General features: G+C 53.9%; 4 protein-coding genes across 4 annotated transcripts; 2 read left to right on the top strand and 2 right to left on the bottom strand.

Annotated features, from left to right (window-relative positions):
- Window positions 1-129: 129 nt before the first annotated feature.
- On the top strand, window positions 130-2,665 carry MAA_06310 (uncharacterized protein; the record flags this gene model as incomplete). Its single annotated transcript, XM_007824308.1, has 4 exons — window positions 130-1,275; window positions 1,341-1,502; window positions 1,558-1,986; window positions 2,090-2,665. 4 exons carry the CDS (start codon window positions 130-132, stop codon window positions 2,663-2,665), a joined length of 2,313 nt encoding a protein of 770 aa, XP_007822499.1.
- Window positions 2,666-4,252: 1,587 nt separating this feature from the next.
- Window positions 4,253-5,047, top strand: MAA_06311 (uncharacterized protein; the record flags this gene model as incomplete). The annotated part of the gene is made up of 1 exon (XM_007824309.1): window positions 4,253-5,047. One exon carries the CDS (start codon window positions 4,253-4,255, stop codon window positions 5,045-5,047), a length of 795 nt encoding a protein of 264 aa, XP_007822500.1.
- A 773-nt stretch (window positions 5,048-5,820) lies between these two features.
- Window positions 5,821-6,503, bottom strand: MAA_06312 (Mmc protein; the record flags this gene model as incomplete). Its single annotated transcript, XM_007824310.1, has 2 exons — window positions 5,821-6,036; window positions 6,114-6,503. The coding sequence occupies 2 exons, from the start codon at window positions 6,501-6,503 to the stop codon at window positions 5,821-5,823; spliced, it is 606 nt and encodes a 201-aa protein (XP_007822501.1).
- Window positions 6,504-8,697: 2,194 nt separating this feature from the next.
- MAA_06313 (developmental regulator flbA) lies at window positions 8,698-11,372 on the bottom strand (the record flags this gene model as incomplete). The annotated part of the gene is made up of 3 exons (XM_007824311.1): window positions 8,698-8,814; window positions 8,937-10,274; window positions 10,725-11,372. 3 exons carry the CDS (start codon window positions 11,370-11,372, stop codon window positions 8,698-8,700), a joined length of 2,103 nt encoding a protein of 700 aa, XP_007822502.1.
- Window positions 11,373-14,014: the final 2,642 nt, after the last annotated feature.

The raw sequence follows: 14,014 nt of genomic DNA, 5'->3' as shown, positions 1-14,014 counted from the left end.
AGTCAATTGACGCGCCAAATGACCTCCCTCGTCTGACGACATGCCAGAGGAGGAGGTTGATCAACCAGAACACCGTCGTATCAACTATCACCTACGAGCTTTGCATTTCAGCTCATAGCTGACTTGGTGATGGATCAGGATGTTACCCCGACTGGCCGAAAGCGATCGGTGGACGACATCGAAAATGATATAATACCCGACCCGATCAAGAGGAGAAAGTTGGATGATGCAGCAGCTGGCTCACCCTCGACCCCCAAAGCCCTTAAAGCCATTGCCTCAGCTATCTCGGGCGTTTTTGGAGCCGGCCGCCAGTCTCGGAAAGAGGTCAATGGCACCGAACCATCTTTGACGGCTACTTCGACCCAACCTAAGCCTCTCCTCAGCACCAACAAAAAAAATGGTCGTTTGCTCAACCCAGCTGCTCCCGCTGCTCCCGCTGCTCCTGCTCCTCCAGCTTCATCACCGTTGAAACGGCCCGCCATCAAGATAGCAGCATTGAGAGGAACAATATGGGACAATGGCGATCTTCCCGAATCAAAAAAATGTACTGTTCCAAAGCGTCCAGTCAAGCAAGCCGGGGTGGGAAATAGGTATCAGGGTCCATTGCCGCCCGCATCTGTCTACCAGCCCAAGGAGGCGACAGCATCCGCCCAGAAGCCGGGCTCTATCGCTGGCAACAAAGCACAACCGCCAAAGGGCATTCTTACACCAACCAAGAAACGAGGCCGGCCACGCAAAAACGTCACCTTTAACGGGGGTGCCGATGGCGAAGTATACTTTGATGATCTACCCAAGACCTCGACCGCAAGAAAACCAAAAGCGGCCAAAGCGCAAATGGCACAGCAAGAGGACGACGGTATAGTCTGCGAGATGTGTTACAAGCCAGACTCAATAGCGCCAAACGAGATTATACTTTGCGACAATTGCGATTTTGCCGTGCATCAGCAATGCTACGATATCGCAGAGGTCCCCGAAGGCGACTGGTTGTGCAAATCTTGCTCTCAGGAAGATGTGCTCAAGGCGCCAGGCGAGCCCACCCCCAAAACGAACGAACCTTCATATCCGGTCGAGGTGCCCGACATACCGAACCTGGATCATCACCTGCGAGGGTTTCAGCGTGTGCTCTTGGACCGATGCTCGGGACGGCGGCGGATACGGATGTTCGGGCAGGAGGAGCCGTATGAGAAGGTTAGGCAGCTTATTGAACAAACTGTTATGGCGGGAGAGGGTAACTCAATGTTGGTCATTGGACCACGTGGCTCTGGCAAGACGACGGTAAGAAATAAAAGATGTGGATTATGCGGCGTATGGAGAGTGTACTAACGATGAACGATGTGCAGTTGGTGGAAAACATCATAGTTGACCTATCAAAGGAACATGGGCATGAGTTTCACGTAGTACGGCTCAATGGGTTCATCCACACTGATGACAAGTTGGCCCTGAAGGAAATTTGGCGACAGCTTGGAAAGGAGATGGAGGTTGAAGACGACCTACTGAACCGGGTACGCTGATAACATAGCATGCATTGTCAAAGTCAACTGCTAATACGGAGTGCAGATAAACTACGCAGATACGATGGCATCGCTTCTGGCTCTGCTCTCTCACCCATCCGAAATCATGGGCACCGACGAAAACCTCACATCTCAGTCGGTAGTGTTCATCATTGACGAGTTTGACATGTTTGCGTCCCATCCCAGACAGACCCTACTGTATAATCTTTACGACATTGCGCAGTCTCGCAAGGCTCCGATTGCCGTTTTGGGTTGCACCACTCGTATTGGCGTAGTAGACATGCTTGAGAAGAGAGTCAAGAGTCGTTTTAGCCACCGCTACGTGTATCTCGCTCCACCCAAATCTCTGCCGGCATTCTGGCAGATTTGTCGCCAGGGCCTTATGATTGACAAACCTGATGTTGAGAGCGAAGGTGTAGATGTTCACACGGAGGGCTACATTGAGTTTCATAAATATTGGACCCAAAAGATAGAGGTAAAGTTCATCTCAGCGTGACCTTTGGCTTCTTCTTTTTTTTTTCTTTTCTTTTTTTTTTTTTTTTTTTTTTTGCACGGAGGTCAGGCTGACAGATTGGCAGGAACTCTACAAGCAACGGCAATTCCAACACTTGCTACAATATCATTACTTTACAACAAAGTCTGCGGCGGCCTTCTTTACGGAATGGATATCGCCTCTTTCTTCGCTCTCGTCAAGGAACCTCACAATGAACAGCCCGACAGCATTGTCGCCGACGACTTCGTTGGCTCCCCCAGACTCACGGATGCAATTGCTGTCCACCTTGTCGTATCTTGAGCTGGGACTACTCATCGCCGCGGCGAGGTTAGACATTGTGGCGCACACGGACACGGTCAATTTTGCCATGGCATACGACGAGTACAGCTCGCTGGTGGGCAAACAACGAGTCCAATCGTCGACGGCGGGCATGCTGGCCATGGGCGGCAGCGCGAGGGCATGGAGCCGTGGTGTTGCAGGAGTGGCCTGGGAGAGGTTGATTGCGCTAGGATTGTTGGTGCCTGCTGGAATCGGCGGCGGCAGGTCCCTCGGACATGGAGGGCTGGACAGCAAAATGTGGAAGGTTGATGTTGCGCTGGAGGAGATTCCGACGGCAGTCAAGCTGAGCACGACCCTGGCAAGATGGTGCCGGGAGATATGAGGCATGTTTTGGTGGTTCTTCAAGGGAGGTGGCACTAAATGGGACACGATGTATCATACAAGGCGTTGACGTGGCATTGATGATCGCATTGCATGTAGTAGGAGCATATGTACAACCAGGGCATAGATATGGGCAGGCTGTAGTTGACTTTTTGGCTCTCGTTTATTCTACCTACCCGGTAGCAGGTACCAGGAAACTGGTAATTCTTATACCCCGTCAAGTACATGCTAGTTGATACTAATTGTCTGTCGGCTTGAGGACCACAACCGGCATAGCTATTCAATGCTGGCTCGTTCATTTTCAGCAGCATTGAAGGCCGGCACACAGCTCAGTTAATGGACTGCACCAACCAGGCTGTCCTTGTTAATGAATGAGGTGGTACAATTGTTGGGCCGGGCCGGGCTTCGTTTGGTACGTTCGGAAGCAGGTGGTAGTTTTTACTACTCACTACATGTAGTCTGGTAGTACTGTGCTACCACGGATTGCTCCGAGCCGGCGCCACTCATGTCTCCGGTTTAGGGGAGCCCTGGTGCTGCAGGGCTGGAAACGGAGGAGCCGAACCAGACTTGACACCACATGCATGCTGTCAGGTGCGCCGTGCGTGCGGAAGGGCAGTGTCCCCTAAGAATAGTACACCGACGTGGACCATGGACGGCATTTCGGGGACCCCAGCCAACCAGCAGCTGGCCGCCTGGCTGCATGTGAGATCAATTGATGGAATTGATCTGTGCCAAGCCCTGGGATCCCTTCTTTGCCGGCCGGCCCTGGGGTGCAGATCCCGGCACTCTCCTCTCTTCGTCTCTGCTCGTCTGCTACAATGGTACGGAGCTGGTCGTTTGGGGTGAGTGATTTGCGTCTTCTCCTTGGCCGGAAGAAGAAGACGACGGCCAAGTGCCGGACGCAAAATCGACACCAGACAGCCAGCGGGACGAATGAGGTGCGCTTCCCAAAACACGCCCGCGCCCTCGCCCTCCTCCTTGCTCAATGTTGGGGTAACCCACCCAACGTTGACACGCACGTGGCGCTCGGGTCCAGGCTTGGACGCTGCGAGCGCTCGAGGCTGGAGTGCTACGACCTGCTCCGGGTACTTACACGGTTAAAGTAGTCAGCCAACAACTAACCGGCTGGTCTGGTCGCATCAAGGTCAATGCAGGGGGCTGAGACTCTGCAACTCTGCAACTCTGCAACGCTGAGACGCTGAGAAGCCTCATGCGGCCTGGCGGCTTCAAAACACCATCCTTGCCCTTGCGACTGGATGCGGCTCATTTTCATTCCCATACATGATTGCCGGTGTCCTCGTCGCCCCCCCATCGCAGACCGGCCAGATGCTGCCTGTGCCTGCGCCTGTGCTGTTGAAGTTCTTGCTGGGCAGCCCCTGTACCGGAACACCCAGACGACGGCATCAGTCTTTGCTTTGGGTTGAACGCCCGTAACGGAGTTGCATCTGCCTTTTGCCATCCGACGTCGTTGGCATCATCACCGTCAACAGCACCCGCCACTGGCTACAAAACCCTACAGGCCTAAACCGAGACTTGCCTCCTCCCTCGGACGCTCCCAGATAGAGTTGAGCTCACTCGCCCATCAATCATGTCCAAACGAACCGTCTTCACAACCGTCACCCCCCTCCCCTTGGGCCTCACCCGCGATGCCGCAGTCGCCTTCCTCCATGACCACCTCCAAATGATCGATCTCAACCCGCTCATCAAGGACCGGCACCGCATTCCACCACCCCGCCACGCGCCCGACGAGGAACTCGGCTGTGTGTGGTACTCTCTCACCGACAAGGTGTCGTACCTACCCGGCGGTCTCGCCTCCAGCGACGTCACCTACACGGCTGCCTTTCACGACTTGCCGCGCGGCATCCAGACGCACTGCTACGCGCCCATGGGCGTCGAAACCCGCTCCAAGTGGTCCATCGGGGGTTCCATGCCCGGCGAGCCTCTGGAGCCCATGGAGTTGGGGCTCGGCGCCCCCACGACGGGCTTGTACCTGAGGGAGGACGTGGACCTGCGGTGTAATATCTTCATGGCCAGTTTTGTCAAGAAGACCATTAAGAAGAGCCACTCTACCCTGGTCGACCGCCTACACCGTGTCGCCAAGGGCCAGACGAGCAGCGAGAGCTCGACGACGACGCTGCAGCAGCAGCAGCAGCAGCAGCCCCGGAATGTGCAAACCACACTGCTGGGCTTTTCTTGGCAGCGTGATAATCGCTTCCACGGGCATAGCAGGAATGTGAGCAGCCCGGCCTTGACAAGCGGCACGAACCCGTTCAATGATCGGCCGTTGCCGCCCACGCCGCCGGCCGAGTTGTACGATTCGAAGCCGCTGCCTTCATATGACCCTCTTGGGCAGCGCGAACCACAGGCCGCCGAACTTCAATAAATATGCGCTGCTGCGCAAGTATACATGTTTTGGCTCCTCCAGTTAGCGCTTGCGACGAAAGCCGCCAACAGAAGAACCCTGAACCCTGCCCGTCTATTCTCCGGGGTTGCCAATTCGTTGATTGGAAAGCCAGTTATAATAATATCTACGAATACAAAGTCAGGGGTCATTAGAAACCCGAAGCCACCGATGCCGTGGTTGTTTTACATTGTGGCAACACCTATACCCGTGTTAATATATTGCATCAATAAACTACCAAGAAATAAAAAAGTCTTCTTTTTCTTTTTTTTGCCTTTACTTTTTGTTTACTAGAACAGACATTTGAGACCTCGACGATAAAGTCCACAGTCCATCAAGCAGTCGACACTTGACTCCCCGAGCAGACGGATGGAATTAGCAAGTCGTATATTCAAGGGCGCTCACGAACCCGGCAGGGCATCCAAAGCACCGCCCGGCTCGCAAACAAGACCCCCTATGCAATGCTATAATGGAAGTACAACAGCAACCACCCATAAAACAACTCCGGCTGACGAGTCGGCGCAGGGAGCAAATCCAGGTCCTCCAAAGTCGCCTCATGATCCAGTCAACCGAACTATATTACGTAGAACCACTCTCAAAAAAAAGATTAAAAACCCTCGTCTAAGAAATTACAACCCAAAAAAGACCTCATTGGACAAGTAGGTCTGCCCCCTTTTGCGCAAGGGAGGAAAAAAGAAAAAAAAGAAAAAAAAGGGCGGCTCATGCCACCCCGCCCTAGGTATTTATGACCGGGCTTACAAGGCGAAAACACCACCGACGAGACCAGCGGCAGCCATGGCGAAGCCGTAGGCCGCGGTGAGGCCGTCGGCGCCGGCGACGACGACGCCCGTCGTGGCAGCAGGGGGAGGGGGCTGGGGAACGCCGGGAGTCTGCACAGGCGGCTTGGGGGGAGGAATCTCCTTGGTGTGAGGAGGAGGAGCTTCCTTGGTGTGAGGCGGCTTCTTGTGCGTCTGGATACAAAAAGCCAGGTTAGCAAGTCCTCCTTATCCATCAGAGGGGACAAACAACAACAACAACAACAACATACCTCGGTAACGGTGCAGGGGCACCCGGTAATGGTCAGGGTGGTCGGCTTCGTCACCGTGTACGTCTTGGTGCCGATTTCGACGGTGGTAGGCTCAGGGCAGTAGGTGGTGTAGCGGCTGACGACCTTTGTCTTGGTGACGACGGTGGCATTGTGACGGTCCGCGGAGGAGCCCCACGAGTGCTGGGCCTCGGACGAAGAGGCCGGGTGCCACTCGTGCGACGCGGCCGACGAGTGCTCCCAGTCGTGGTCGGGCTTGGCCGTCGGAGCCGGCGCCTCCCACGCCTTGGAGGAGCCGGCGCCCAGCTCGACCGACGCGGGCGCGGGCGCGGGCGCCTGGCCGACGACGGAGCCCACGAGGGCGGCTGCAAAGATGAGGGCCTTGGTCTGCATGGTGACGGGTTCTGGGAGAAAAAAAGGGACTAGCGAGTGTTGTGTTGTTGCGGCTTGGTGCAAACAACAACGGCAGATAATTAGCGAGTGTTGTAGAACGAATGTCTGGTGTGTTTGATAGAACAGGAGAAGGCAAAATAACAAAAGCAAAGGCAGCTTATCAACTCGAGGGCCAGAGACGCGCAGCTATTTATGTTTGGATCTCGGTTCTACCCTTTCCCCCATTTCTCCTGGTTGTATTCACATCCCCAAACCAGACCTCGTTCCTGTGTACGCGGCCCAGAATTCCGGCCTACGCAAACAGACACTCTGCCAAAAATGCAAACGAGACACCGCGCACCAAAAAAGCACTTTACTAAAAACAAAACACGCCGTCTGTCCTGACCGTCTCCGATCTCCGCCTTCGTGTGAATCAGTCAAATCTCGTCCTGTTAGGGCCATTCCATCCCCCTTAAACACCAAAAAAGAAAAAGAAAAGAGAAACCAAACTGGTCTCGGCACCTACGCAGACGAAGCTTGCCCACCGGGCCAATGAGCACGCGCCGGGCCAGACGCGGCATTCCAGTCGCCCCGTCGCTTCTGGCGACATCTATCAATCTAGTGACACACACACAGCACTGAGTGCCAAGCTGGGCGATCCCGACATCTGTTAAAAGGCCACGGCACTTGGACACGCTTTCAGATCGGGAAGCCTCCTCGCGTGCCAGCCAGTTCGCGTGCCCTGCAGTGCTCCCGCGGCAACCAGACATTTCGCATTCCTCGCAGACACCTCTTGTCGATCCATCACCACCAGACTGTCGCACCCGCTTGGGGAATGGCTCGCCTGCCCTGTTGCCTCCTAGCTGCTGCAACTGTGCATGCATGCATTCATCCAGTCCTGCACATCACTACCAGTTGCGCTCGTCACAAGTCCAACACAACCAACCCATTAACACGTCATGGCACTTTCATACTCTGACAGCTCAAACGTCGTCTGTTCAGTCTCTTTTTTTATTTCCTAATCATCTATGTACCGGCCCCCTCGTGCCGTCTGCGGTCCTGTCTGCTGTCTGCTGCCCGCTGTCTGCCAAGCGTGCCCGCAGACCTCAGAACCCCGAGTCGTAATGATTTACATTCGTCTTCTAGGTACGGCGTACATACATCCAAAGCCTTGGAAATCTCAAACATTTGCCTGAATAGGGTTGAAATCCCGGGGAATAAGACTCCGCCACCACTTCGGCTTTCGGGATGCCGTTGGGGAACGACACTGGCGACAGACCAGTCCCATCTGATTGGCCTTTTTTGGGGAGTCTCAGCGCCGGTTTGCGTTTCGCCCTCTCCTCCCAAAGTCTTCTCCCGACCGTTTCCCCTCCGCCAGACCGTTAAGTGGCAGCATTGGTGGTGGCTTGGTGGCTTGGTGGCTTCTGCATGACATGGCCAATGCCGCCCGTCTTGCGCCGTTGCACGTCTCCCATATGCCATGACACTTACGGACCGACGCACGAGGCAAAATTTTGAACGCGCCCAACCAGAATATGTCACTGGTCTCACTGTGGCCGCAACTCGGCCCGACGCCTCATAAATGGCGCGATATCAACGCATGCCATCCATGTTCGCATTGTTGTCATCATAGAAAAGGTGAAATTGCCCCGCCCCCTCTAAGGTCGTTTTCCCCAACGCCGTCTTCATTTCCAATCAAACAGAGACACAGAAAACAAGTCCACGCAGGCCAATGCCGCAGGCCATCGCAACAAGCGCGTTTTAAGAAGGGAAAATAATAATGAAAAAAAGGGAGCATGCCAAACGTAAAGCATAAAGGCAGCAGTGTTGATCAGCCAGTTCAGAACACTAGCCACTGCGCTCACTCAATGCCCTTGACTGACGTCTCGTTCTGGATTGCGCGCCTGGTGATCCACGCCCATGGGTGTTGGTATTGTATATAAATGAGGCCATAAAATGAGGCAAAAAGTATATAGTTTCCGAAAATAACGCAAAGAACACCGATTGATGCAGAGGTATAAGGTCTCGAATCTAGAACATCTCATGATAAAACAAAATGACCATGTAAAAAAGTGAAATTGACGGCCGCCTCGTGAGTGGTGGAAAATGCTGTTCGACGCAAGCGTATAAACTTTAACTGACGTGACGGTGCATGACTCGCGGCCGCTCTTTGGCCAGCCGCCTCGGACTCTCAGCCCAGTAGAAGAAATGTTTCTTATTTGCGGTTGGAACGACTTTGGCTCCGCTCGGGTGCGCGGGCCGACATGTCAAGATCGTAGTTCCTGAGTTGCTGCTCGTACTTGGCGTTGCGAAGAAATTTCGGTACCGAATCCTGCAAACAAAGGCAAAAAATCTCCGTTAGCACAGTCTGCCGGGCCTGCCGATTCATGCGCGCCACGGAGCCTCGGGGGCACAAGGGTAAGAGGCACCAATTCTAGAAAAGGATAGACTTACGCTAGCCATCAGCTTGAAAACTGCATTCTGTGCATCCTCGAACAGAGCCGTTACCTCCTGCAACGTCTCAATCATTGTGTTGTCTTGACCCACAGCCTTGGTCATGCGAGTAGCCAGGTTGTTGCGGAGTTGGTGGTCGATGTTGAGTTCACAGGGTGATCCTGGAGCCAAGAAGGCATTGTAGATGCCGTAGGCTTGAGCCATGATTTCCTTGATGGTGTCCATGGAGCTCGCGTTCGGTGCCTTTTGAGCTTGACGAATGGCATCCTTGCAGCTGCGTACGAATTCGCCAACGTCCTTGTAAAATGATAAATTCTCCTCGCAATGGGTTTCTCGTAAATTTTCCCTGAAAAGAAGGCGCAGGGCAGCATCGTTCAGGATCTTCTCTAGTCTCTGAGTGTTGGAATCTCTCGTGATGCCATTTCGTTGAGAGCCTGTACCATTTTCGCTCTCTGATGCACGGCCCCTAGAACCACTTCCACTAATTAGCTCTTTACCACGGGTAGTGAGCTGGTAGATGGCATGCTTCGTTGGCTGAAACAGGTTGTATCCAGTGTTCTGTGACATAAAGGCCCGATCCTGAACGACAGGCTCCATCAAGTCGTACTCTACAAACAGGGACGCAATCTCGACGGTTTCACGACGGTCGACGATTGTGGAACAGTCCATCAGCCAGTCCGTGGTGGCTTTGCCGGTGAATGTGTCTCTGTAGGCCTTGCCGTTCACCTTCCGCTCTGCTGCCATTTTTACTCCGGTGAGCCCATCCCTATAATCGTGTAGGGAGTCCGAGTCGGCGGCAGTGACGCTGGTTTTGACGTTGCGTCGATCGGCACCAACAAAGCGGCGGAATATTACCTCGATAGTCCCCCAATCGTGTAGAAGCTTGTCTGTTTGCTGGTCACGTTCCAGAATGACCAACTGAGCCGAGCTCATATTGGATAATTCGCCAACCTGCTTCTGTTGGATGCCATTCCTGGAACAGAAGCGATCCAGCACCGTGATGCCCTTTGGAGTCAATTGCCAAACAGATCCCTTCATGTTGTACACTTGCTGGTATTTACCGTCTGCTGATTCAATAAAGCGGGCCTCCACGAAGCGTTGGCAGATGGACCTGGCCATGTCCTTGGCCATGGAAAAGGTCGTTGTTGTCGTCGTGGTAACAATTCTAGAAGGGTCCTTGGGATCGGGCATTCGATTTGATTGTGAGAATTTTAGTGAGCCGAGGTTATTGATGGCATCTTCTGAGAGGAAGGTGTATTCAACTTTTGACAACCGTACGCGGTGTGCAGAAAGAGGCAGCAAGCTGACAATGAGAGTTGCGAATAAATCTTTGAAATCCTGTTTTTTTGGATGCAATTAGCAAAGAGCTTCTTGGCCAAGAATTATGTCTTTGGAGAGAATTAAAATAAATTTTACAGAAAAAAAAACAGCCAATTTCACTTTAACAATCTTCCGCATCTGCAACACTGCGCATTGGAGTGGAACCATTCAAGTGTCAGAGCAGGTGGTCTGAGTGAGACGATGTTGGCATCAGTGAGTGAGAGATTGAGTGAGTCTAGTCTCGCTTAAACAAGACCAAGGAGGCGACCCCCACAGAGCTTCCCGCCTCGTGGTGTGCAAACGCACGTCACCCAACCTGATAAACCAATCCGCTGATTGCTCTCCAACACTGAAATGCACGTCTCTCCCGGTACAGCAGAATGATAGGGATGAATCCCAGGGCTTGTCGAGCGCAGCAAAAAAGAGCGAGGAGGGGATGGCGAGGACATGGGATTGCAGAAAACATACCCTTGTGAAAGGTCGGTCATCGTCCGTCATGCGCAATAAGCGCGACGATGTTTGATGCATTTTCTTGTCAGACGGCGCTACTCTGATAGGTGCGGGCAGACTTGGATCTGTCTCCGAGTATGGCTGTGAAGGTGGATGGTTCGCCTGAGCCGCTGGAGACACTACCTTGATTTGGGCTCTTGGGGCGGGAGTGAAGGGGCCGTTGACAGAAAATGCCTTGGATCCGGCGGTTCTGCCTGGGCTTGAGGGTTCTGGACTGGGAGCAGAAACTGATTGCAAAGAGAGACGAGCCAGTGCCGAGTTCGAGTGTCGAGGCCGGATGACGGGTTCAGATATGCCGGCGAATGCGTTCTGGGTTCTGTCCAGGGCGGCAGCGGCTCGGCTGAGAAGACTGGTGGCAGAACGCTGTGATCGGGAAAAGGAACTTGCGGACGGAGTGCTCGAGTGTCGCTGGTGGTGGGAGGAAGCGGGCAGGGTGGTGAGGTCGGCAGTCAGGCGGTCTGACGTCGATGATCGGGGTGCAGAGGTGTAGTGCTTCAATGGCGGGGTGTGGTGCGCGTGGTGGCTATCGTGACTGTGATGATGCGTCTTGGAAGCTTGCGAGGGAGTGTCGTCTTCGATCGGAGGTCGATGCGACAGGGCGGCCATCTGACGAAGCCAAAAAAGTTAGGACAGATGGTGACGGCGATGGGAAAGTTGAAATAGAAGACAAAGCGGACTGCATGGGACGACCAAAAAGAATTAGGACCAGACAAGAGATGGTCAGAGCCTAGCGCCTAGCGTCTGGTCTCAAGTGCAAGCAAGTGCTCTCTCAGTGTCTCGCCAGGGGGGGTGGGGGTGGGGTGTACGGAGTCAAGTATGGAGACCACTCGAGGGCGCAAAGGTGCACCCGTTTGCCCAGTTTAACGTGGGAGCCCAGGAACAGACGAAGCAGGCGCACAGGCGACAAGATGGCACAAGAGCCAGCACCGCGCTCCATGCCCCCATGCCCCCATGCCCATGCTCCCACTGCCATGCCTGCAAGTGCCATGCCATGCCATGCCATGCCACACTACCTGAGCCTGGTGTGTGAAGCCACCCAGGGGCCGGATGTAGAGGGTACTTGCAGCAAAAATCTTCAGGAGCTGGGCCCGGGGCGTGGGGCGTGGGACGTGGGACATGAGGCGTGAGGGTGGGTCCTGGGTCGAGGGGCCAAGCTAGGCCGCCTGCGCTGCTCGAGTTGTCGGACGAGGAAGACCAGGGCATGGCCTCGTGCTCACGCTCGTGGTCGTGGGCTGTGGGCGGGCTCCAGTGCTGCGGGCTCCAGTGCGCTGTGGTGGACTGTGGACTGACGATAGCGTGGATGGAAGGGCCGGGGCTTCTAAGGTGGATATTATTGACTGCATTTGATAGCCCTCGGTGCTCAAGTGCTCCTTGACTTTGGCGTCACCTCGCCGACATGTCGAGCGCATCAGCCAAAAAAGGGCTGCCCAGCTGGCGGTTTGCGGCATTGGTTTCCACGCTCATTGCCCATCGTCGACATGCATATATTGAGCCGTAGCTGGACCTTGAGCCATGGCAGCAAAGCAAGCCTGCTCGACTGGACGTGACAACCCCGACTCGGCAACCTCTGGAACGGCACAACTCTGCACGCATGCAGCAAGTACGTTTCCATTTTCCCCAGCATTGGTCAATAGCCTGCGTCTGCTGGCTTCTATACACAGCACATGCAGACTTGGGCAAGCGACTATTCAATGCCATGGCTGGTGTAACTTGGCTCCTCAGCCTCAAGCAGTTGAATGAAGCCTGCACTGGACCACCGGCTGGAACATTGTAAAGCCCTTGGTAAACCAAATGTTGGCCAGCAAATACAATTGCTTGTCTACTCAAGTGATGCAGTGCCCAAGCGCTCAAGTGCTTCTCAAATTCAAGCCGAATCACTGATTCAAGGCCGCCAGCTATGTGTTTCTATCCCAGAGAAGACATATAAACACACACATGATACGAGTAGGGACGAAAAAGCCACGATGAGCATGAGTATCGCAATGCAAATACCAGCCCAAGCTACAAACCGCTTGCGCTCAAGCTCGCCCACTTGAGCATCTGCCAGCGCCTGACACAAGGCAGACCAGGGTCAGGGTGGTCAAGAGGTGGGGGATGATCCATCGTGAAAAGAAAAAGAAAAATAAAAGACGACCGTGAAACCGAGGCTCCGTGAGCCCCTGTATAATGAATGGGGAGAGAAAAAAAAGAGGAAGAGCAAGGAAGAGAGAGAAAGGCAGGTCAAAATCAAAGAAATGCCATGCGCAACAAAAATAAAATAAAAAGGGGATACGTCATGCTACCGACGGCGTGACATGGATTTTGTCTATTCGACAAGTAGACCAAGGGGAAGTCGGTATTATTCAACTTCCGTCTTTTGGCTGCCAACCTTGGGAACCGCTACTCTGGGCAGACTGCATGTCCGTCATCAACGTCTCAATTATCGCACTCTCTGTGCTTTATCCTGGTGGGATGCAACGTTCGGGCCATGTGCCGGTGGGTGTGACACGGGAACTTGGCTGTCCGCATCACGATGGGCCCGCGTGCTTTATCAAATGCAAAGAATTTGAATAGCGTCAATCATCTCAACCCTTCGCCCTGCTAGCACGAGGCGTACGGGGTATTTGATGTGCACATCCGGAGCCTGGCCGAAACGGGCTTTGGATCAGGCTATTGTATGTACTGTACGATCCACCTTGCAAGAACGACATGTCCAGGTTGCCAGTACCTGTTCAGTGATTCCTGTGAGGGCATTCGTTGGACCCTCGAGAGCCGTACGATATCAAATAAAAAATGAGTCGGAACCGACTTTCGTCACGCTGAAATTGCATGCCCGAGAATCCAGGACCATCGATGCAGTCGTCGACCGATGGACTGGTGCCATGTATCACAAGCCGGCGCGGACCAAACGCTGGCTCAATGTCTTCACACGTCCTCGCTTCGTACACGCATACTTACTTAAGTACACAAGTACGTGCAAGAGCGAACAACTAGTTGAGGTGCATTCCACAAACAGACACCTGTTTATCGCAGATTGCAGATCCTGTCGTGGTACAAATAAACTGCAAGGCGGCCTCAGGCAAGGTCTAGCAACGGCCAACAGGCAGTGGATGGACCGGAACCATGTGGCTTTGAAGACTTGTTGGATGCGGCAACTCGACGAGAGGCACACTCACAGTACACGCCGAAGGGTCGCTCCCCGCCCCAATTCCGCGAGGCATGCATGAACTTCTTAAGCTCCCCTCGCGAGCAGTCAGTCCATTGACGAT

This window comes from Metarhizium robertsii (assembly GCF_000187425.2).
Source record: "Metarhizium robertsii ARSEF 23 chromosome Unknown MAA_Scf_6, whole genome shotgun sequence".
NCBI classification, from domain to species: Eukaryota; Fungi; Ascomycota; class Sordariomycetes; order Hypocreales; family Clavicipitaceae; genus Metarhizium; species Metarhizium robertsii.
Note: the sequence above shows the minus strand (reverse complement) of the source record. Positions and strands in the feature narration are given on the sequence as shown.